Source organism: Muscardinus avellanarius (genome assembly GCF_963383645.1).
Source record: "Muscardinus avellanarius genome assembly, chromosome: 15".
In the NCBI taxonomy this organism is placed as follows: Eukaryota; Metazoa; Chordata; class Mammalia; order Rodentia; family Gliridae; genus Muscardinus; species Muscardinus avellanarius.
This window is the reverse complement of record NC_137801.1, coordinates 26,757,975-26,782,894: the sequence shown is the minus strand read 5'-3', so window position 1 is coordinate 26,782,894 and position 24,920 is coordinate 26,757,975. Positions and strand designations below refer to the sequence as shown.

Sequence of the window (24,920 nt, the reverse complement as noted above, 5' to 3'; positions counted from 1 at the left end):
GTACTGGGGTTCCTGGAAGCCCTTCTACCTCTGGGCTACGCTCCCAGACCTATTTTATATTTTTGAAACAGGGTCTCTTACGCCAGCGCGGCTGGCTTCGAACCTGCGCGATCCTCCTGTCTCCGCCTCCCAAGCACGGGGATTACAAGCGTGCGCCACCACGCCCGGCTTACAACTTTTTTTAATAGTAGATTTGCAACTGATGAATGCATCACAAACTTGAAAGGACAATTTCTGCTTTCATCTTCGATTGGATCATAACTAACTTGTGCAGCCTAGTCAAGCGCCAAACCAGCATAGTGTCTATCTGCGTAAGCATGCCTGAAAATAGCTTGGAAAACAGAGGGTCAGAATCTGGATTATAACAGTCATGTGAAAAAAATGTGGTCTGACTTAAGTCAATAAGATTTGTAAACACTGAGATTTAGGAAATAGGTAAGATAGGAAGTAGCTATTCAAATTACAAAAGAATTCTTCACATCACAGAATTTTCTTAAAATCTAAAAGCCCTTGTCAAAAGTGAGATAAACTGCTATAAAAATTCAGTGATATTAGTCAGAATGCAGCCATTCTGAGCTAAGTTTGCTTCCCTTTCAGACAGAGTGCAGTGAGCAACAGATGAAGTCCACCTTCCTAACTGGTGCTTAGCGGTGTGTGTGTGTGTGTGTGTGTGTGTGTGTGTGTGTGTGTGTGTGTGTGTGTTTGCTCGTTACCAGTCCCAGCCTTCCCCACAGGCAGGAGAGATGCCTCCACTTCCTCCTCTGGCCATTCCCACAAAACTTGTTCCATATGGCCACTGGAGGCCAGAAAGTTCCTTAAGCAGATAAAGATTTTTAGCCAATAATTAGAGATAAGGCTTAGAAAGCAAACATCCTTGAGCAATTTAACACTTTGCTGTGAATTTACAAGAGGCTATAAATAACTTAAATAACTGCTATCAAGAGCCTTTATGGAGAACAGATTTTGTTGTAGGGACAGATATTGTCTGAAGTGAGGTGGATGTGTGTCTGGTGGGAGGTGGGAGAAGAAGAGGGACTAAGATGAAACTAAAATTAGGAGTTCACTTCTCTGAATTATAGTACAGCTAGAAACTTGAAATGAGCTCACTACTTTGCTTTTATCTGGTTATTTATAGAATCAAATAAAGAGCTTCAACACACCAAAGCTTGCTCACAATGCAGTCCAACAGGACCTAAGTCTGATGCTAACTTAAAAATATAGTAGGTAAAACAAGCCCTCTAACTTCAAATTGAAAGTTTCAAAAACTGTTATATTTCATTAATTCTAAAATACACGTTTTAAATTATTTAACATCTTTGAAACAGAGATACACTGAGTCAGAGTTTTATTGGCAGCAGTTTTTTCTATACAAAGTGGTACTTACAGGTTCTTCTTGCAACTGATGGCACCTTAGCTTTGGTGAATTATGACAATAAGTTTACTTAGAATGAAGAATATTCTATTCTAGGACTAAATAAGAACATTGAAAACTGCCATCAAAGTTCTCAAAATACATGTCTTCCTCATCTTCTCCATCAACAAAGGACAAATACTTCTTTCCATGTGTTATAAAAACTAGTCAAGTCTCCATGAGCTATAAATAAAAAGCAAGATCTAAATACTGAACTTTATTTTAACCCACCTGAAAAGATAAAGATTGCAAATGTCTAAAATAAGTAATTACCATATAGATCTAAAATTTACCCATGAGATTCATCATTTACCCTTTACTGGGTTCCTGGAAGCCCTTCTACCTCCAGGATACACTCCCAGACCTATTTTATATTTTTATTTGGAAACAGGGTCTCTTAAGCTAGCATGGCTGGCTTCAAACCTGCGACCCTTTACTTTTAAAAATCAGTTAATGTGAGCCGGGCGTGGTGGCACACACTTGTAATCCCAGTACCTGGGAGGCTGAGACAGGAGGATTGCACAGGTTCGAAGCCAGCCTCAGCTATTTAGTGAGGCTCTCAGCAACTTAGTGAGAGCCTGTTTCCAAATAAAGTATAAAAGAGGTCTGGGAGTGTAGCCTGGAGGTAGAAAAGCCCCTGGGTTCCACCCCTAGAGGTTGAACTCAGGGGCAGTCTACCTTAAAGCTACACCCCCATGCCTTTTTCTTTTCTCTCTCTTTTTTTTTTTTTCTACTTTTTTGTGTGTGGAACTGAGAATTGAACCTGGGGGTGTTCTACCTTAAGCTACATTCCCAGCCCTTTTATTGTTTTTGTTTTTGAACAGGGTCTTGTAAGGTTGCTGAAGAGTCTTGCTAAATTGCTAAGGCTGGTCTTCAACCTGTGATCCTCCTGTCTTAGCTTCCTATTACTGAAATTATAGGTATGCGCCAATATAGCCGGTTTATTATTTTTATTTTAAAACAGGGTCTCACTAAGTTGTTGAGGCCGGTCTCAAAATTTGCAATCCTCCTGTCTCAGCCTCCCTACTTCTGGGATTACAGCTGTATGCTACCACATTGTAACTGGTATTTTAAAACTGAAACAAATTTCATAAAAATCAGGTGTACTGTTTAATCAAGTGTCATGATGGTTCTCTTTCTAGTCTTGGTTATTTTTGTGGTTATCTTAATAATCTGTGTTGAGGGAAAATCCTAAAATCAATGACCTACTAGACCTCATCTGTTGATGGCACAATCAAGCTGGAAGCTGACCTCTACATACCTGAAAGCATACACCTACACATACAAACCTCTGAAAGCATGCAAAACCTGCTCCTCTTTTTAAAACTCTATGAACTTCTTATTGTTTATGGCTGGCCCACTATATCATTCTTGTTTCTCAATTGATGTCATCAGAGTTTGGGGTAAAGAGTATATTTGATGTCTCTTTTACATATATATTTTTTAATGATTACTTAATCTATTGTTAGGAATAATGTCTGGCATTTTGGGTCAAGGTCACACTCTTAAGAATAAAATATCTTTTTATTTCTAAATTAAAAAATATAGCAGAACCTCTAAAAACCCTCCTCACAGAGTCTTCAAAATCATTCAGCTGAAGTACCAAGACCTCTGTCATCTAACCCAGGGGTATCAGCTAGAGATAGAAAACTAGCCTCATTAAATTTTCTAGTAATTGTAACTTTTTTTTTTTTTTTTTTTTTGGTGGTACTGTGGATCGAAACTAGGAGCAGTCTACCTCCGAGCTACATCCTCAGCCCTATTTTTTATTCTTTATTTTGAAACACGATCTCACTGAGTTGCAAAGGGCCACACACTAAGTAGCTGAGGCTGTCCTCAAACTGTGATCCTCCTGTCTCAGCCTCCCAAATGCTGGGATTACAACTATGCGCCACCAAGCCCAGCTTAATTACAACATTTATTTATTTATTTAGCACTGGGGTTGGAGCCCAAGGAACACCTCCAGCCCTATTTTTTATTCTTTACTTTGAAACAGCACCTCACTGAGTTGCAAAGAACCTCACTAACCACGCTCCTCCTGCCTTAGCTTCCCAAATGCTGGAATTACAAGTGTGCACCACCACACCCAGCTCTAATTACAATTTTTTTTTTCCCCAGGTCTGGGAACAGAACCCAGGGGCATTCGACCTCCGAGCTACACCACCTACCTATTTTTTATTCGTTATTTTGAAACGGGTCTCACTGAGTTGCAGAGGGCCTCGCTAAGTAGCTGAGGCTGTCCATGAACCGCGATCCTCTGGTCTCAGCCACCACGCCCAGCTCTAATTACAATTTTTAAAACAGTAAAAAGAGCTGGGCGTGGAGGTCGAATGCCCCTGGGTTCTATCCCGAGCACCACACACACAAACAGTAAAAAGAAATTATTAACATCCAATTGCAGATGATTACATCAACATGTAATTATTAATAATGTTATCATTTACTCATCAATTGTTATTATTAATTCCATAATTATGGAGATTTTCATATTCTTTTTTTTCCCCACTATATCTGGTGTGTATCCCACAGAGCATGTCTTGGTTTTGAACCAGACACATTTCAGATGGGCAGCGGGATTCTACACAGTTCTGAAACAAGCATGTGGCCCCAGAATTACCTTGCATCCTTCCCTGCTTTATCCAATAAAAAGCTGACTCCCCTGCAGAGCCCTTCCCTTGAGCTCCCAGCTTTCACAGAACATAGTCAGGCCTGGACTCTCCAAACAGTAGCAACCAAAGTAAACAGCACCCAGTGAGTGTCCATCAGCCACCAGGAGCTTTCCCTGTACGCAACGCCTCAAGTGGTCCTCACAAAGACTCTGCAAGGGAGTCCATACTACCCTCATTAGAGAGATGTCCCGGGGGTAGAGGAGAGATCCAGAGCCCACATCTCGTCCACTTGGCCACAAGGCCTCCCACGATACCACACGAGGCATGAGTCATGGCATTGCCTCCTTGTCACTGATGAGGGGTGCATTTAACACATGCTGGGAACACAAAAGAGACCAACTTTTCCCTCTCTTGATTTGGCTACACAGGCCGACAGAGGAGCAACAGAAGAGGGGCCGTGTTTAGTTGGGGGAAAGAGCTAAAAGGAAGCCTCTTATCAAAGGGATTGGGCAAGAATGGAGGAAGAAGAGCATCTGGCAGAGGCTCTGCTCAAGATCTCTGTGGAGTTTGCTTCCAGAAAGCAGGCAGGCATGCTCGCTATAGGAGCTGATGGCTCATTTATCTCTGCAGGAGCCAATACCAAAGCACTAGAGCAGGCCAGCTGTTCATTCTGAATGTAATAATGTCTATACTTAAAGAATGGTTTATATTTGTGTGGGCACTGAGGATTGAACCCAGGCGCATTCTACCTCCAAGCTATACCCCCAGCCCTATTTTATTTGGAAACAAGGTCTTACTAGATTGATGAGACAGACTCTCACTACTTGCTGAGACTGTCCTTGAACCTGTGATCCCCCTGTCTCTGTCTCCCAAGTACTGGGATTACAAGTGTGTGCCACCACCTGGCTTTAATTTTTTTAATAATTAAAATTAATAATAGAGAACATGGTTTCTTTGAATTTCTCTCACTAAGCTGCCCAAAGAGGAAGGGATGATGTAATAATGATAGGTGATGGAAATTAAAGGGTTCTGAGAAACTACATGACCTTGGCCATGTCTCAGTTCTCCAGTGTTAGACTGGGGTGGGAGGGTCTAGACTAAAATTCTTTTGTTTTGTTTTGTTTTGGTGGTGGTACTGAGGTTCCTGGAAGCCCTTCTACGTTTAAAGCTCCTCAGATTCCCCATATTGAAAGTTTCGAGGTTCAAAGGCACACTACTGTCATCTAGTGGCAAAAAAAAAGTACATTGCCAATACAAAAATCCATTAGTATGGGGAAGCAGCACGTCTGAAGAGCTAGAAAGGAACCAATTAGAAGTCTTGGGAGTCAATTTGAAAGAAGCCAAGAGAAAATTGAGGCCTACGAAGAAATTATTTTCCAAAAGCCATGCAAGGGTTCCTTGTTCCTTGTTTATATATATATGGAAACAGATGTGGCACACCCTTGTCATCCCAGTACAGGAAGATCACAGGTTGAAAGCCAGCCTCAGCTACTTAGGAAGACCCTGTTTCAAAATATAAAAATAAAATGGATTGGGGTGTAGTTGGGAGGCAGAATGCCCCTGAGTTCAATCTCTAGTACCCAGAAAATAAAATAAATAAAACAAAAACCCCAATGCTTTAAAGAGAAATTAAATAGCTTGTTGCCGGGCATTATGGCGCACTTTTGTAATCCCAGCATTCCGGAGATAAAGATCAGAGGATCATGGTTCGTGGACAGCCTTAGCTACTTAGCAAGGCCCTTCACAACTCAGTGAGATACTGTTTCAAAAATAAGGAGATTAAAAAATAGGGCTGAGAAGCCGGGTGTGGTGGTGCACGCTGAGACAGGAGGATTGTGCAGGTTCGAAGCCAACCTAAGCTGGCTTAAGAGACCCTATTTCCAAATAAAGCATAAAAATAGGTCTGGGAGTGTAGCCCAGAGGTAGAAGGCCCCCGGGTTCCATCCCCAGTACCACCAAAAAAATAAAAATAAAAATAAAATAAAATTTTAAAATCGGGCTGGGGATGTAGCTCAGAGGTACAATGCTCCTAGGTTCCATCCCCAGTACAGCAAAAAAAAAAAGCTTGTTACTCTGAAGACTAACAAAGACTAAGCACCATTAGATAATAAGCACAGATGAACTGACACACACCTTTAGTAATCTCAGGACTAGGAGAGCTGAGACAGGAGAATCACAGGTTTAAGACTGGCCTCAGCAACTTGGTGAAGCCCCCAGTAACTTAGCCAGACCCTCTTCCAAGTAAAAATAAAATAAGGCTGAGGATGTATCTCAGAGGTAAAACACTCCTAAGTTCAATCTCCAGCATCACAAAAACATAACAAAAGTTAATGTTTACATGAATATTTAATGCCTATCTGCAATATATACTATTGGCTGATACCTATATTATGATCTTATTAAATTATAAGCCTACTACTCAAATTTTCTTTCTCGTCAGGGTTTAAATAAATAATCAGTAACTTCACGCTTTTTGCTACTGATTCACTTAGAGGGTCACCTGCTTTGCCTTTTAATGTCACATATACTGAAGGTTAACATATTATAACCTAATCCTAAAGCCATAACCCACATGGGGATGAGCTGCTGAATGTGGAATCATTAAACAGGAAATGATATAAGCCAAATCCAAGAATATATCAATGTTTTGGTAGCAGCTTTTCCTAGAGTAATGCTTGATGCTCTGATATTTTTTTAAATGGGCACTGGCAACTCCTTCATGACCAACTTTTTCATTCACTAAAGCCTAAATTAACTTCCCTAAAAAAGCACAGGTCTTAACCTACAAATTTCTCTCTCTCGCCAAAAAAATAATTTCCTCTATTTTAGTGTTTTTCTTTAAAGGATCAACTACATTTTTATATGCTTTTTCTTCAACTAAACTATTAGTTGTTTCATGCCCTCTCCAACTCTTGTCTAGATTTGGTACCACCAGTTCTTATATTTGTCCACTCTTCCAGAGAATTCAGTGTGTTTGTCATCTGCATTTGAGGTTTTTGTTAGAGATCTCCCTATTGGGCTTTACGGTGATTCTCTACCATAACTACAATAGGGCAACAGGCAGGAAAGAAAAGTATCACCATGTAACATCTATTTCTGAGAACTTACTATGGGCCAGAAACATGCTAAGCCCTCTACATACACTGGCTCTACTTTACAACAGTAAGTTAACTTGGGAGAGCAATCTCCACTTTACACCAGCTAAGAAAGATGAAGAGTCACCTACGGCATGCTCCTTGGGGTTCCTAGATTCGGAATCAGGTCCACGGCAGCAAAGCCTTTGCCCTCCCTACACGCTCCAGTTGCAGCTACAGCCCAGATGTTATCACAGCACACACATTTCTTGGCAGTTATGCAAGCTAGACCTTAGGAGTTTCGTTTTTTATTACTTACCAATATGAGAAAGGAGGAACCAAAAGGGAAAGAATCTCTTTTTTCTGTACATATTATTCACATGTGTTCATCCTGTCTTCTCCATTGGAATGTGTGCTCCAACCTCCTTGAGCCTTCCCACCACAAGCAACACAAGTGCATGACAAGAACTAACTCCATTTCCAATAGGAATATTTTCTCCTCTCAGAAACTACAATGAAAGAAAACATTTACCCCTACAAAACAAACAAGAAAGAGCAAGGTACAAGGCTCCAAGATGAGTAAAATCACAGAGGACTATACCACAGAAGTCTGGTGTTCTATGTATGATCAACAGGCTGGGAGGGGTGGCCTCATTTCCTCTGTAAGTCCCTGGTTGCAAAGAGACTAGCTCACTATCATTGCTAGATGGTCCCAAAACATCCCTCTTATAACTTCGCTTCGCTCCTGATGAAAGCCCCAATGGCTGTTCATTAAAGGAAGAAAACAAAGTCAAACCTGACAGTGTAGTATCCTGGGCTCTCTGTGAGTTGGCTTCAACCAAATGCGTCCATCACTGCTTGCTAACATAGTGTGTTCCAGAGGTAAAGAGTGAAGAGGTGAAGAGCATAGCTCTGAACTGGAACGCGCAGGCTGAGATCCCAGCTCCAGCCCCTCACCCACTGAACAATCTGGGACAAATCACCCCCACCTCCTCATCTACAAAATGAGGGTGCAAGTAGCAAGCACCTCAGTGATTGAGCTGAGGTTTAAAAATATATGCAAAAAGCTTACAGAACAGTACCTGGAACTGAGTAAATACTCAAAACTAGTTGCTGTTATTATAACTGGATAAAATGTGAAGAGTCAAAACTTAAGAGTTATTAAGAAACCTTGCTCTCTGCATGGAGGGCATTTATATCTGCTAGTCTTCTTTCCCGGAACACATCATCTCAAATTTTCCCCTCTTACCCAAATCCCAACCACTCCTCCCAGTCCAGATTGATACCCACTTTCTCCACCAGGCCTTTCTGACAATCACATCCCTTTTCACTGCCAGGCATGCAAAGCATGTTGCCTGTTTCCTCTACCCTAGGTTCACACAGTATTCACACCTCCTCTCTCCAGCTAACTCAGAGAAACCACAGGCCAGCAAGAGTCCCTGTCAACACATTCTTCTATGTGCACCTCAACATGGTTTACAAAAAGTTCACACATACATACTAGCTTAGAATAAAGATGCTTAATAAACAGAAATTCCTTCTAGCCTCACTTGAAACACTATTCCTCCGTTTGGGGTCATCCATTCATCTTTTCTCCTTACTGCACTCTCTCCTGAAATGATATTCCCAAGGCATCTTCCCCTCTTTATAGCAAGCCCTCCACTGGATTCATCCTCTCCTTTATCCACTGGAGTCCTTCCTTTGTCTTCAACCAAATAAAGGTGTCTGATAGTTTGGCGTGTGTGTGTGTGTGTGTGTGTGTGTGTGTGTGTGTGCGTGGTATTGGGAGTGGAATCCAGGGGCTTTTCTACCTCCAGGCTACACTCCCAGACCTATTTTATACTTTACTAGGAAACAGGGGCTCACTAAGTTGCTGAGAGCCTAAGTAGCTGAGGCTGGCTTTGAACCTGTGCGATCTTCCTGTCTCTGCCTCCCAAGCACTGGGATTACAAGCGTGCGCCACCAACGCCCGACAAGGTGTCTGATATTTGCAAAGGCTTTCTTTCCCTTCGGCCACACTGGGCTCAACACTCTACCCTGGCCGCTCGTCACCCTGGTGTGCTCCTGAATGGAGTCCATAGACGCCATCTCTGTTCCTCACTTCCCACTTACTCTCTCGTCTCCATACCTGTTTTTGAAGGTCACTGGTGAGCTACACCAATGACCTCTTCATGGCCCCCTTCGAACTTTGTCACTAACATGCGACATCACTCCCCGATGCTTGTTCTTCCTTTAGTGTCCGTGAACCTTTCCTTGGCCCTGTGCACTGGCCAAGACTCCAGTGTATTCTGTTTGATTCGTATTTTACTGGTGCCATCTTTCTGTTTCTTCCATGTGCTGGAGATGCTCAGAGATTAGGACACTGCATGGTGCTCTCTTCCGACGCAGTTCTCTTGTGAAGAACTCGTTCTATTTCACAGCTTTGACTCAGCCCACAGAGAGCCCCCTCTGCTGCTTGGTCTGCCCCTGCCATGGAGCAGCACTCGGCTTTTATCTCCAAGGCACTATCTGCCACCTCTCCTTGCAGAGAGCCACCAAACCCTCATGTGCAGCCACCAAACCCACAGCACCTTCCCTGCAGGAGTATTCTCCCTTCCTCAATTCTGTATGGCTATCGATAGAGACATTTTGGTGCCGGGGATGAAGCCCAGAGACAGAGCATGTGCTTAGTATGTGTGAGGCCCTGGGTTTGAACTCTAGCACCACACACACATACTTTAAAAAAAAAAAAAAAACATTTTTCAACCCAGCGTGGTGGCGCACACTTGTAATCCCACCATTCGGGAGGCTGAGACCAGAGGTTCGTGATTTGCGGACAGCCTCAGCTACTTAGTGAGGCCCTCCGCAACTCAGTGAAACCCTGTTTCAAAATAAAGAATAAAAAAAATTGGGCAGGAGGTGTAGCTTGGAGGTCGAATGCCTCTGGGTTCCATCCCCAGACCCGCAAAAATAAACAAACAAACAAACAAAAAAACAACCATTTTCAGTTTTAACTATACAACTGAGAAAATTGGCATTCTCTGTTTCCAAGACCTCCCTTAATCCTGCCAGTCCAATGAGTACACCCAGAAAATGTTCCTTTGTCACAAAGCCTCGACCTGTTCTTTTTCACGGTCTGCTAAAGTCACAGATCTTCACCCTTGACATTCATTCCTTATTAAACTTTCCATAATACACCTTAGTCATAGCACTCTTTAATTCAAAGCCACAATAAACTCCCACATCCAAAGAGTTAGATAACCCTGAAGCTGGACATTTAAGGCTCTTTACAAACTAGCTCTATCCATATCACTTCCTAGCATAAACTCTCTGCCTTTGCTGATAGGTTGACACAGACCAACTGACTCCCACATCCGTGTCTGGCACACAGCAGGCCCTGGATAGTGCTTGTTTACGCAACCACATGACATACTGTCCAAACTGCAGCACTGAAAGTATATAGGGCAATTTCTTTTATTTTTTGATGGCACTGAAGATTTCAACCCAAGGGCGTTCTACCTCAGAACCACCCCTAAGCCCTACTTTTTTTTAAACAGGGCTTCACTAAATTGCTGAATGCCTTACTAAGTTACTGACACTGGCCTTGAACCTGAGATTTTCCTGTCACAAGCTCCCAAGTACTGGGATTACAGGTATGCGCCACCATACCTGGCTCAAGCACAATTTAAATTATATTTTTTGTTGTTGTTTGTTTTTGTGGTACTAGAAGTGAACACAGAGCCATTCTACCTCTGGGCTACACCCCTAGTCCTATTATATTTTTAAATTTTGAAACAGGGTCTCTCTAAGTTGCAAGTGGCTATGAACTCGAGATCCCCCTGTCTCAGCCTCCCAAGTATTGAGATTACAAGTGTGCACCACCACGCCCAGCTTAAAAACTTATTATCAATCAACTGTTGACCAACAAATTGGCTCTGTCATATCAGAAGACGTATGAGTCTATTAGAAACCATTTTTAAAATATAACTACTTACTAGAAAATAAAACTTCATTAAAATTACTTATTTTGTGTCATTTATTTCTTCATTACCATCACTAAAGCAAATAATTTTATCTTTAATATTTTTTGTTTGTTTTTGCAGTACTACTGATGGAACATAGGGGCAGTCTACCTCTGAACTACACCCAAAGCCCTATTTTTTATTTTTTATTTTGAAACAGGGTCTCACTGAGTTGCAAAGGGCCTCACTAAGTAGCTGAGGCTGTCTGTGAATCGTGGTCCTTTTGTCTTAGCCTCCCAAATGCTGGGATTACAAGCCTGTGCCACCACGCCCGGCTTTATCTTCAATGTTTAACTTTGTTTTTTCTTTGCAGTATCTGAGATTGAACCCAGAAGCATTCTACCTCCTAAGTACACCCCCAGCTCTATATATAACTCTTTATTTTGAAACAGGGTCTCAGTAAGTTGCAGAGGGCCTACTAAGTAGCTGAGGCTGGCCTTGAACCTAGGATCCTCTTGTTTCAGCCTCCCAAGTATTGGGATTACAAGGGTGTGTCACCACGCCCATCTAATGTTAAATATTTAGGTCAATTTATAATAATTTCAGATATCCCCCCTATAATAGTCTGAATTTCTGAGATTTATTTAGAATCCATTAACTGAGCTTAAAAAAAAACAACCCATTATGAGAAATAAATCAATAAATTTTCTATTTGGAACATTTGATATCACTGATATAAAACTGGCAAATTCAGCTGTTTACAAAGAGTACTTCTGCTAAGAGATCTAGTACATTAGCAACTATGACCTCATCTTTCACACACTCAAGAAAAATTTGGTATTGACTAATCTTATAAACTAATTTTGCTCATTTTCATTTGTTCTAGATTAAAAAGCCAAGCATTAAAGAATGGCAGGAAGCAGAGCACCATGAAGCATGCCTTTAATACCAGCACTTGGGAGGCTGAGAAGGATGGAAGGTTTGAGGCCAGCCTCAGCCACTGAGCAAGACCCTCGGGAACTTAACAAGACCTTTCAAAGTACGAACTAAAAGAACTAGGGGTGTGGCTTGCAGGTAGAATGCCTGAGTTCAATCTCCAGTACCCCACCACCACTACAAAAAAAATATGACATGACAATTCACGTCTTTGGACAAGGCCTTCTACCATTAAAAAAGAAGAAGAAAGAAAAGAAAACTAAGTGTTTATGTAAATGGTAATATTTCTTTAGAAATGGTAGTTTTTAAGGTGGGTGTGGTGGCGCACGCTTGTAATCCCCGCGCTTGGAAAGCAGAGACAGGAGGATCGCGCAGGTTCAAAGCCAGCCTCGCTGGCTTAAGAGACCCTGTTTCCAAATTTAAAAAAGTATAAAATAGGTTAGGAGTGTAGCCTGGAGGTAGAAGGGTTTCCAGGAACCCCAGTACCACCAAAAAAGAAAGAAAGAAATTGTGGGTTTTGTATTTTGGGTGGTTTTTTTTGTTTTGTTTTTGTTTTTTGCTTTTCATGTGGCCAGTGATATTTCTATGGTCCTTGAGGTAGAAATGAAATCTCAACTACACTGTGTGCAATAGGGGTTTTTAGGGGTTTTTTTGTTTGTTTTGTACTAAGGATTGAGCCCATGGCCTCCTAAATGCTAACCAAGCACTATGCCACCAAAGCTATAACCTCAGTCCTTTTTATACTATTTTAAGAAATGATCCATGTCACCCATTTGGCCTGGAACTTATAACCCTCTTGAGCAGTAAGGGATGACAGGCAAGTGCCACCACCATGCCTGGCTGAGTTTTTAGTTATTCTCTAAAACTGTCCTTCATTTGTTTGTTGGATGTTTACAGATGATTGCTGCAAAAAGGCTTGACTATAAACTATGAAATGTTACCGAGCAGCCAGTGGTGGTGTATGCCTATAATCCCAGTACTTGGGTGGCTGAGAAAGGAGGATCACAGGTTCGCAGCCAGCCTCAGCCACTGAGCAAGACCCTCCGCAACGTAGAGACGTCCTGTTTCAAGATAAAAAATAAAATGAAATAAAATAGGACTGGGGGTATAGCTCTGAGGTAGAATGCTCCTGGGTTCAATCTCCAGTAACACACACACACACACACACACACACACACACACACACACACACACACACATTACCTAGTAACTAGTAACACAGCATAAACACAGGAGCAGATACAGACCATACATGAATGGCAAAACTCTTTCAGTAGAAGAACCCCATGTGCTTCATTCATGGCAGGACCACTCTTCCTTCTCCTCCTGGGCTAGTTAGACTTTTGTTGCTATGACCAAAATACCTGACAGAAATAAGACTTATTTTGGTTTCAGACCATGTGGGGCTGAATCCAAGGCAGAAATACCTGGTTGAAGGGCACTGGCGGGGGGGGGGGGGGGGGGGCTGAGCTCACAGAAGCAGGAAGGCGGGGGAGGGAGGCAGGGACAAGATACAGCTCAGAAGGGCAAGCCCCTGGTGGCCTACTTCCTCAACTATGCCCCAATTGCCTACAGTTTCCAGCTCCTTCCAGTTGTCAACTCAAATCATTAATCCAAGTCGGGGTGGGGGCACTCGCCTGTAATCCTAGTACTTGGAAGGCTGAGACAGGAGGATCACAGGTTCAAAGTCAGCCTTAGAAACTTAGTGAGAGCCGGGCGTGGTGGCGCACGCTTATAATCCCAGCTCTTGGGAGGCAGAGACAGGAGGATTGCTCTGGTTCGGAGCCAGCCTCGCTGGCTTAAGAGACCCTGTTTCCAAATAAAAAATATATAAAAATAGGTCTGGGAGTGTAGCCCGGAGGTAGAAGGGCTTCCAGAAACCCCAGTACCAACAAAAAAAAAAGAAAGAAACTTAGGCCTTCAGCAACTTAGCAAGACCCTGTTTCAAAATAAAAGAATTAAATAAGACTGGAGGTGTAGCTCAGAAATAGAATGCCCCTGGGTTTCACCCCTAGTACCAAAAAAAAAAAATTATTAATCCATCATAAGGACTGATCCACTGATGGGGTTATGACCCAGTCACTTCCAGAAGCCTCTGCTGGACACTGCTGCACAGGGGCAAGTCCTCAGCACAGGAGCTTCTCAGGGGCGTTGCAGACCCAAACCATAGCACTTCCTCATGTATCTATCTACAAGGCCCCACACTCACACTAATCCTAACTGGCTGTCACACAACTCCACGCATCTCACAGGCCTCTGCATGATGCAAATGGTCCTGTACGACATTCTAAGGGGCTCACAGAGACGCTGGCTCAAGTATTTCTCCCAACACTGCTGAAGACCTGAAGAAGCCAGCTGTCCTTAACTACTGGAAGCAAGCAGAGCTTCCTACATGCTGTCCTTGGAAGGTTGACTTGCATCTGAAAAAGGTTGGGGTGAGGTGAGGAAGACAGGCTAGGACTTGTTGTCCTTCAAATCTAAGTGGAAGCTCTCTGCCGTACATGGACTGAGCACAGTACTAGATGCAACTAAGGCAGAAGATGGAAGAACAAAGGAGCTGCCTTTGAAACCCATTCTGTCTTCTTTCTATGTAACTATGAAGAAGAGCAATTCATTCAAAAATAAAAAATCCAGGTCAACACTAACCTGGATCAGCTACCAGGATAACAGACATAGACTGGGGACAGCCACAGACCCTTGTGAGCGCTCAGATCCCAGCCTGTCCTCAAACTTCCCCACTCCCACAGGAAGCCAGCTCCCCTGCTGCACATGTACGCACTCTACTCACTCATTCAACCCAGGTCCTGCCTCCCCTCCAGCACAAAGCTTCCCCTGGCCCCATCAAGCCACAGCATCTGCTCATCTCCCCAACACTCCTACAGATGCCTACGCATGTCTTTATTATCTATTTGTTTATTTGTTTACTTATTTATTTATAGGTACTAGGGATTGAACCTAGGAGCATTCTACTTCAGAGCTATATCCCCAGCCTTGCTTTATTTTTATTTTGAAACAGGTTCTCACTAGGTTGACGAGTCTGCTAAGGCTGTTCTTGAACCTGTGATCCTCCGGTCTCAGACTCCCAAGTACTTGTATTACAGGTGTGCATCACCACACCCGGCTCCCATGCATGTCTTTAAATGTATGCACACTGCCAGCAATACCATATGACCCTACACAGGGGAGTGGCCAGTTGATCAAGGAACAGAGTTAGGAAAAATAAATTTTATTATTACTATTGGGGTTTTTTTTTTTGTTTTTTTGTTTTGTTTTTGTTTTTGTTTTGGTACTGGGGGATTAACTCAGGGGCATTTAATCTCTGAGGTACACCCCAGGCCAGTTTTTTTTTCTTCTTTTTTCTTTTTTGTTTAGTTTGAAACAAGGTCTGGCTAGATTGTTGAGAATCTCACTACTTGCTGAGGTTGTCTTCAGACCTGCAAAACTCCCGTCACTGTCTCCCAAGTGCTGGGATTATAGACACGTACCACCACACATGGCTAGGAAAATGAATTTTAAAAGAAGAGGAAGGACTAACAAAAGAAAAGGAAAAATTGTGTGTTGGATTGGAATAAAAAATTGACAGAAAGTAACATTTTCTTTTTCCAATACTCATCCACCCACTAGTTTGATATCTAAGCAATTGTTTTAGTTTTTTTGCATAAACATGAGGGGCACTAGGAATAATAACTACCCAAGAATAGCATTTATGTTTTAATTCTGGTCCTATGTCTATAAAATCCTTCCTCAGATATTTGGCTGGCTCTCCCTCCCACATTCTTTGGCTTCTAATACCTCTACAGCCCCAGATGTCTAAAGTTGAATTTTCATAGTTTCAGAGGTCGCTTGGGAAAATGAGACTGATGGGTGTAGGTCAATGACAGCAAATTTAAAGTACAAATGGAAACGGTACATGCCTTCTGGTTCTCAAACAAAGGCACCATAAGCAACACATTTAGTTTTGCAGCCCACTCTTGACATAAAATTGTTTTTATATCAAAGCCATTTGAATCTCTCTCTCAGATTGCCTAAACTTTGTTGTTAAACATAATTGTTTAGATATCTGGAAAAAAGATGGAATTTCTTAAACTCCGTTTTTCTATTTTCCCATGAGAGTGAGACTTAAAGAAGACAACATGGCAAAGAGAAATGCTCCTTTTTCAGAGACAAGTTACACGCAGATCACAGGTTAAGTCTACGTGTTAAGTCTATCTTGCAGAAGTCTGTTCAACTGTAGCATCAAATGACCGTGTACTTCAGCATGGCCTCCAGCCTGCCTGGATCCCATCCATAAGACAGACTGCAAAACATACTCACATAGCATCCATTTGCACTGTGACTCTGCTTGGAGCAGCTGTCATTTCTTGGTCTATCTAATCAGCGCTGAATTACATACTGAAGTAATCAGGCCCTTGAGTCCTCCCTTGAACTTCCTTCACGTCATCCTTCCTTCCGCGTCTCCCTCCCACACTGTTGCTATCATGGCTAAAACTAGACTATGACCACAGTCTCCCAACTCTTGACAACATTCCATTAATTCCTGAATTACCTCCCTACATGCGCCATTCCTGCATTCAAAATGGCTACCCTTCAGTGGCTCCCTACTACAAAGAAAAAGTCAGAGAGTTGAGCCTCACATTTAAGACATTTCACAAACTGGATCCAATTTAGCATCCCCACTCTAACTGCCCTATTTCCTCTCACTGTGAAACTGACCTATTCACTAATCCCTCTGTTGCCTTAACATGCATGGCTTTCGACCATGGGACTACTGATGAGGAAAGAGGGGGTTCTATGCATTATGGGACGTTTAGTAGCATTCCTGGTCCTGACTCATTAGTAACCAGTAGCATACACACCCACCTCCACATTGTAAAAACCAATAATGTCCCCAGAGTTGTCAAAATCCCTCTGGGGAAACAAAATTATCCCCAGTTGAGAACACTGAGTTAGAGCAAGCTGTCAACAAACACCATCTCCCAAGTATAATTTAAGCATGCTTGCTATCAAATGAGTTCCTGCTGATATCTGTACTTAAACCCACCCTACTCTCTTCTCTAGGCTTTTTTTTTTTTTCTTCAGTACTGGGGATTGAACCCAGAGGCATTGTATCTCTGAGCTACACCCCTAGTCCCATTTTGCATTCTTTATTTTGAACCAGAGTCTCACTAAGTTGTAGAGCTCCTCACTTAGTAGCTGAGGCTGCCTTTGAACCTGTGCAGTCCTCCTGTCTCAGCCTCCCAAGCGCTGGGATTACAAGTGTGCACCACCATGCCCGGCTTCCTCTTCTCCTGGCTTTTTACTGGCCACCTGTTTTTTTTGTTTGTTTGTTTGTTTGTTTGTTTGGTGGTACTGGGGGTGGAACCCAGGGGCTTTTTCTACCTCCAGGCTATACTCCCAGACCTATTTTATATTTTATTTGGAAACAGGGTCTCACTAAGTTGCTGAGAGCCTCACTAAGTAGCTGAGGCTGGCTTTGAACCTGTGTGATCCTCCTGTCTTAGCCTCCCAAGCGCGGGGATTATAAGTGTGCGCCACCACGCCCGGCCTAGCCACCTGGTTTAGAAGGTTCTAATTATATTCACTACTTAGAGGGAGAAAAGCAAGCAATGAGCTCAAGCTGTCACACCAAATGCACTCTGGGATGTAGCTGAGAGGTACAGGTACAGCTCTTGCCTCACATGTATGAGGCCCTGGGTTTGAGCCCCAGCACAGCAAAAAAAATAGAAGGCACTTCTGCCAGACGTGGTAGTGCTCACTTATAATCCCAGTGCTTGGGAGACTGAGAAAAGAGGATCACAGGTTCCAAGCCAGCCTCAGCAACTCAGCGAGGCTCTCAGCAACTTAGTGAGACCCTATTTCCAAATAAAATACAAAATAGGTCTGAGGGTATGGCCTGGAGGTAGAAGGCTCCTGGGTTCCATCCCCAGTACAATAAGAACAATAGCAACAACAAAGCACTTCTGAATGTTTTGATGCAAAGACATTTCCTGAGTCTACCCTGATTTAAATAAAAAAAAAAAGAAAGAAAAAGAAAATGAGCTCTTCTCCTTTTTCTCCTTCTTTTTCTCCTTTTTTTTTTTTTTTTGGCAGGTCTGGGGATGGAACCCAAAGGCATTCAACCTCCAAGCTAAACCCCTACCCTATTCTTTATTCTTTATTTTGAAAGAGGGTTTCACTGAGTTGCAGAGGGCCTCCCTAAGTAGCTGAGGCTGTCTGCGAACCGCGATCCTCCAGTCTCAGCCTCCCATATGCTGGGATTACAAGCGTGTGCCACCACGCCTGGCTAGGAAAGAGCACTTCGCACCCTGCGTTCATGGCAGCACTGTTCAGAATAGTCACACATCTACCAGGTGAGTGGATAAACAATGCTCAGCACATTCACATGGAACAGTAGGCAGTCTTAAAAAGGAAGGAGGTGCTACCATGCTGCAACACGGATGAGCCTGGAGGACACCATGGTGTGAAAAAGCCAGTCATCAAAAACAAACACTTCCAGATTTTGCTTTTATGAGGTATATAGAGAGTAAATTCCTAAAAATGAGACAATAAGTGGTGGTTGCCAGGGCTGGAAGGAGGGGGAACGAGGAATTGTTGTTTAGCGGGCACAGAGTTTCTGTTTTAAGCTGAAAAGGCTCTGGAGATTCATTGCCCGACAATATGAATGTACTTGTCACCACTGAACTGTAAATCTAGAAGGGCTTAAGATGGGAAACTGGCTGGTCATGGTGGCACATACCTGAAAACCCAGCACGTGGGAGGCTGAGGCAGGGGGATCACAGGCTCAAAGGCAGCTTCAGCAACTTAGGGAGACCCTGTTTCCAGAGAAAAAGTAAACTAGGAGAGGAGATAGAGCATGGAGATAGAATGCCTCTGGTTTCAATTCCTAGCACCACCAAAAAAGGTCAGTTATATGCCATCTGGATTGTTGTTTTGTTTTACCACAATTTAAAAAAAAAAGTGCTCTGAAGCCAGATTATCTGGATTTACTGGCAGAATGCTGGAAGAGGGACCTGGCTCATAGGAAGTACTCAGTAATCATGAGTAGTAGCTAATTATAAAGTAATATTTCAACTAGAATTATATTAAGTCAGTGTGCATGTTTGTCAGGAGTTATGCCTGACTCTTATGTGTGACTCTGCTGAAATGCAGTTATAAATAAAATTTGGCAAAAAATGCCTATTTCTGATAATGAAATAATTTTATCAACTGAATATCATAAAATATAAAATGAAGTGAATCTTCTTCTCCTTAAACTCAGGTCTTCTCCTGTGACTTTATCATGTCACGTAAAGATTCAGATCCTTTGTGTACTAGTTTTTCAAACCTTAAAAAAATTTTTTTTAGTATTTAGATTTATTTGTGTGCATGTAGATATACATATTTTTCCTTAAATTATCAACAATCTATCATATATGTTAGCCTCTTGATAAAAAGGTTTTCCTTCACTACTGACCTCAGTAATGACGTACAGAGTCTACACTATCTCCAGTTTTGATTCTCATTTCTTTCCTAGCACAGCTGCTCAAAATAGTATAATTTTAGCCGGGCATGGTGGCACACGCTTGTCATCAGTCATTAGGTGAGAAAGTGGGACTCATTTTGTGAGAACCCAACCCAAAGGAACACGCAAGCACCGATAGCAGGCGTGTTTCACGACTGTCTCACCTGCATGGGGTTGATCTTCACTGAGCGTTCAAAGCACTCCACACATTCCTGAAACTCCTTGTTTCGAAGGTGAAGGAGGGCTTTGGAGCGCTGGGCCCGCGCACTGCGGTGCCGGGACAACTCCCAGGCCTTGTCATAGCAGGAGTGGTCACGAAGGACATCTCCAAGCAAGCAGTATAAACTCGGTGTTTCTTTCTTCTCCAACTCTTGCCTAAGGATTTCTTCTGCCTAGAAACAACAACAGAAATAACAAAAGTACTTGATTGTGGCTACTATTTTTTTCTTAGCATATATACATATTTTATATCCCATATGACCCAAAATTTCATTTGTGACCCTTAAAATGACTTATTTCAAGCATCTATAATAAAGGCTACATAAGAGAGGCCCAATATAAAATAAACAAGATACACAAGTCAAAGAAAGGAACAAGGAGCTGGGTGGGGTGGCTCTGGCCTGCAGTCCTAGTACTTGGGAGGCAGAGACAGGAGGATCACAGGTTTGAGGTCAGTCTCAATAACTTAGTGAGACCCTCAGCAACTTAACCAGACCCTGTTTCATATAAAAATGGGCTGGGGTGTACCTCAGAGGAAGAAAGTCTGGGTGACTTAGACTGAAGCACCTACAGTGCAACCTGGTATACTGAGGGACAGGACGCTGTGGGAAATACAGCAATCAAGGTGGGTTCTCTGCTTCCAAGTTCACTGGACAACTCAACAGAGATGACACTTTGATGTTTTATTTATTTATTTATTTTGGTGGGTCTGGGGATGAAACCCAAGGGCATTTGACCCCCGAGCTACAGCCCCTGCCCTATTTTTTATTCTTTATTTTTGAAACCGGGTCTCACTGAGTTGCAGAGGCCTCACTAAGTAGCTGAGGCTGTCCTTGAACCGCGATCCTCCAGGTCCCAGCCTCCCGAATGCTGGGATGACAAGCGCGCGCCACCACGCCTGGCTCCCTTTGATGTTTTAAATCCGCAAGGTCAGAAACCAGAGAATTTCTATGATAACCTCAAAGATTTTATTTTATCTCATAGCTAATAAGATTCTAGAGCCAAAATCAAACATAGGCAGAGGCTGTTCCTGCAGAACTGCTGAAGTAAAATGTAGGATGGATGAATTCATCCTCTAGTTCTATGTGAACGGACATTTGATTGGGTAAATACATGCTTTCATGTTCCATTTCATTTACTCTTTTAGCTTTTAGCTATATATTATTTTATTTTATTATTTATTTATATATTTGTGGGGGAGGGTCCTGAATATTAAACTCAGGAGCATTCTACCTTTGAGGTACACCCGCACCCCTTTTTACTTGTTGTTTTAAACGGGGTCTTACTAGGTTGATGAGAGTCTCGTGTTGCTAAGCCTGTCCTCCCACCTACAATCCTCCTGTCTCGGCCTCCCAAGAACTAGCGTTACAGGCATGAGCCACCGTGCCTGGCTTATTATTCTTCAGTGACTGCTCTGGGTGAACCTGTGACCATGGTGAAAGGGACACTGTGTGACTTTCAAAGCTGGGTGTGGAATACTCAGCTGGAGCCCTGAGCTGCCATGTGAGTAGAAATACTGTCCTGAGGTCACCATACTGTGAAAAAACCCAAGCTAATACATGAGGAGAAAGCACAAGGAGAGAGAATCTGACATCAAGTGAGGAGACAGTGTTGTCCAGCCAGGCCCCACGTGTCCCAGACCCTGCTCTCCCTGCACAGCTAGCATCTGATCGCTACTGTTCAAAAGATCCCAGGCCACAGCCCTGCCAAGCTTTTCCCGAATTCCTCCTCACAGAGGCCATGAGAGAGAAATAGAAAACTGCTGTTGTTTTAAGCCATGAGGTTTTTGGTAGGCTTGTTACATAGCAACAGGAATGGCAACCATTGTTTAAAGCAAGAGTGTAAGTCAGTCTAGTACCAGTTAGTTCTTTGTAGCCAGGAGCAAAAGAGGGCACTAATTGTGAAAGAGCAACACCTAAGAATTTACATATGGGCCGGGCGTGGTGGCGCACGCTGTAATCCCTGCACTTGGTAGGCTGAGACAGGAGGATCGCATAGGTTCAAAGCCAGCCTCAGATACTTAGTGAGGCTCTCAGGAACTTAGTGAGACCCTGTTTCAAAATAAAGAATAAAAAAATAGGGCACGGGGTATAGCTCTGAGGTCGAAAGTCCCTGGGTTCCATCCCCAGACCTGTTAAAAAAAAAAAAAAAAAAAGGGTTGCAAGACTGAATTTATAGAAGAGAAACCTTGAACCCTTGGTGAAAGAGGTTCTAAGGTTGATAAGCCAGAAAGAAACAAGATCATCACTTAAATCAGACTGGATCTTTTTTCTCTTTTTCAGTACTGGGAATCAAATCCAGGGGCATTCTACCTCTGAGCTATACCCCAGCCCTATTTTTTATTCTTTGTTTTAAAACAGGGCCTCACTAAGTAGCTGAGGCTTGCTGCAAACCTACAATCCTCCTGTTTCCTCCCAAGTGCTGAGATTACAAGTATGTGCCACTGCCTGGTTAATCAGACTGGATTTAGATGGGAGAAATCTTTGAGTCACAGAGCTAACTCAAGCAGCTGGGGATGGTTCAAAATTATCTGCTCAAATGCTTGACTAAACCTTGGACTCAAATATGGCAAAAACTAAACAATGTTGAGATGCCAGAAATTCCCTGGTGTAAAATATAAGAAGGAATCCAACAATTTAGAAGGCAAAGGCTGTTTCGTTTGAGCTGGGAGTGGTGGCACAGGCTTTTAATCCCAGCATTTGGGAGGTGGAGACCGGAGGATCGCAGTTCACAGACAGCCTCAGCTACTTGGTGAGGCCCTTCACAACTCAGTGAAAACCTGTTTCAAAAATACAAAAAGACTAAAAACTAGGGCTAGGGGTATAGCTCAGAGGTACAAGGGCCCTGGGTTCCATCCCTGGTACCAAAAAAAAAAAAAAAAAAAAAAAGTATCGTCTGCAACCTGTTCACTACCCCATACTTGGTCCTAAAGGGCCCAGGAGATACTCTGTTCACCTTGGCTTTGAGAAATATATATTGGGGAGAAATAGTATATTCCAGACGTGCTACAATAGATCTCTTCTGTAAGTTGGGGGAAACTAGGACGTCCTTCTGTTGAAATGAGACTTCTGGTTTCAGTGGGGACAATTACAACCCAGGATGATAGGGGTTTGCTGATAGCACTGAACCCCTAGAGCAAGATAAGCAACTTACTTGAAATAGGCATAGCCTGAATAGTAATTAGAATGGTTAGACTAGCATGGATCTCAAGTGGTGAATTGTCAATCATGAAACAACAGGACCAAATTAAATGGGCAGCCAACTAAATTCAAATCTGACCTGTACATGTAACATTAAAAATAAAAAAAAATCAGGTTTGAGGCCAGATACCTGGGTCTGTTTGCTAAGGCACGGACTCTCATTCACTTCTATCACTGAGTCACTTCAGAGAATCAAAGCCTCTAAGGAGGAGCCAATGCCACTCAGGAAGGACCCTGCAATCACATAACAAGTATATAGATAACTCTTCTTCTCTGGTCTTCTCAAAAGAGTATATATAACCATTTACCACGTATTTATATCCTGAGGAAAAAGAAATACCTCATCTTATCCAGTTAGTTCCTATTTAATGCTAATCCTTAGGGACCCAGAATATGACTATGATGGTAAGCGGGCTTATGGAGTCAGTCTACCCACAGTAGGCCTGGTAGGAAGTGTCTGAACCCACCCAGTGGTTACTTCTTTACAGTCCCAGATATGACTTCTTTACTGGAGCCACTGACATTTGGGAAGCAGGTGCTGATACAGGGAATCTGCTTTCCTTTGCCTAATAGTCAGACAATAGCAGATGTAGTGAATTTTCACTAGTAGAGAAAAAAATGCTCTTGTCCCATCTTGCCTCAGAATTACATGAACTTAATACTATAATTTAGTTTGCAAGATTTTGATTATCTTACCACCCCATTAGAACGACATCAGCCAGAGACACCATGCTAATAAAATCCAAGAAGCTGAGATAAAAACTGTGCCACTGTCAAACAAAAGCCAACTGGAAATGACTGTACACTTGAAGTTGTTATTAGGGAAACATTCAATTTATAAAAATTCATTTGATATGTTACCTAGTTTTATCTATTAAATAAAACTAGGTTTGTAAAATAAATGTTAACTCCATATGCTCTAAGGTCTCTTCAATAAGTATACCCCTTCTGAGAAACACTGTAAAGTTTGCCCGGATCAAAACTCAACTATGCAACATAATCTACAAAATACTCTTACCTGCTAGTAGCTTGCCACTTTCCAAAGAGAAAACTTTCGAGTAAAGTGCTAAACCCTGCATAGTCATCTACACTGGTTTATGCTATGTCAATCTGCTTGACCTGGAAACTGTTCTCTAAAATCCTTTTTCCCTCTGATTTCATGTTAGAGCTGGCAGTTCCCCAGAGGAGAACTTGGAGATTGGAAGGGCAGAAGTAACGCCTTTACATGGCTGGCGAGGCTGCCAAGGTCAAGCATGAGGTCACACTGCTGCAAAGGCACCTGCAGACCCCAGCTTGTCTTTCCCATGCTGGCCTTGCTGATCAGTGGCAACTCCAGGCCCCCTCTGACTGTCGCTGTGGGCCCACAGGCTGCTGGCTGCAGACATGCTACAGCTCCACGGGCCTCTGCACAAGCTTCCCCTGCACGGTCCGATTTCAGTGGCCGCAAGTGCTTAGTTTATCAGACTCCCCTGTAGATTCTGACGTACTCACCTGGGCCGGTGCTTAAAGTGGCCTGGTAAGCCATTGCTTCCCTGACCCTCTGGCTCTCTCTCCCATACCTGCCTCCTCCCAGCTCTTTTCATATTTCTGTGTGATCTAATGCCTTTAGTAAACCCCGTATTCCCAAAAATATTCAGTGTGGCTCTACTTCCATAAATAAAATAAGCCTGAATTATGCAATCTTTTTCCAGTTTTACCTTTTACACTCCTATCCTTCATTTGATAGTGGTTACAGGTTTAATCCCATCCACTGTTAAATGCATCATCTCAATCTCTACAGTAATTCTGAGAATTAGATATTAATATACGTGTGTGTGTGTGCGCGCGCGCGTGCGTGTACGTATGTGTGTATTACTGGGGGTGGAATCCAGGGTACACCCCAGCCTTATTTTATTTTTTATTTGGAAACAAGGTCTCACTAAGCTGGTAAGAGCTTCACTAAATTGCTGAAGCTGTCCTTGAACCTGTGATCCTCCTGTCTCAACCTCCCAAGTACTGGGATTACAAGCACGTGCCACCACATTCAGCT

General features: G+C 42.7%; 1 protein-coding gene across 1 annotated transcript in view; it reads right to left on the bottom strand.

Moving 5' to 3' along the window:
• Window positions 1-24,920, bottom strand: part of TTC27 (tetratricopeptide repeat domain 27) — a gene marked incomplete at both ends in the record, with an annotated part of 169,881 nt that overhangs the window by 40,742 nt on the left and 104,219 nt on the right. The window contains one exon of the mRNA XM_080712024.1: window positions 19,637-19,864. Within this exon, the coding sequence (XP_080568150.1) occupies window positions 19,637-19,864 (228 nt within the window). The remainder of the gene's footprint in view (window positions 1-19,636; window positions 19,865-24,920) is intronic.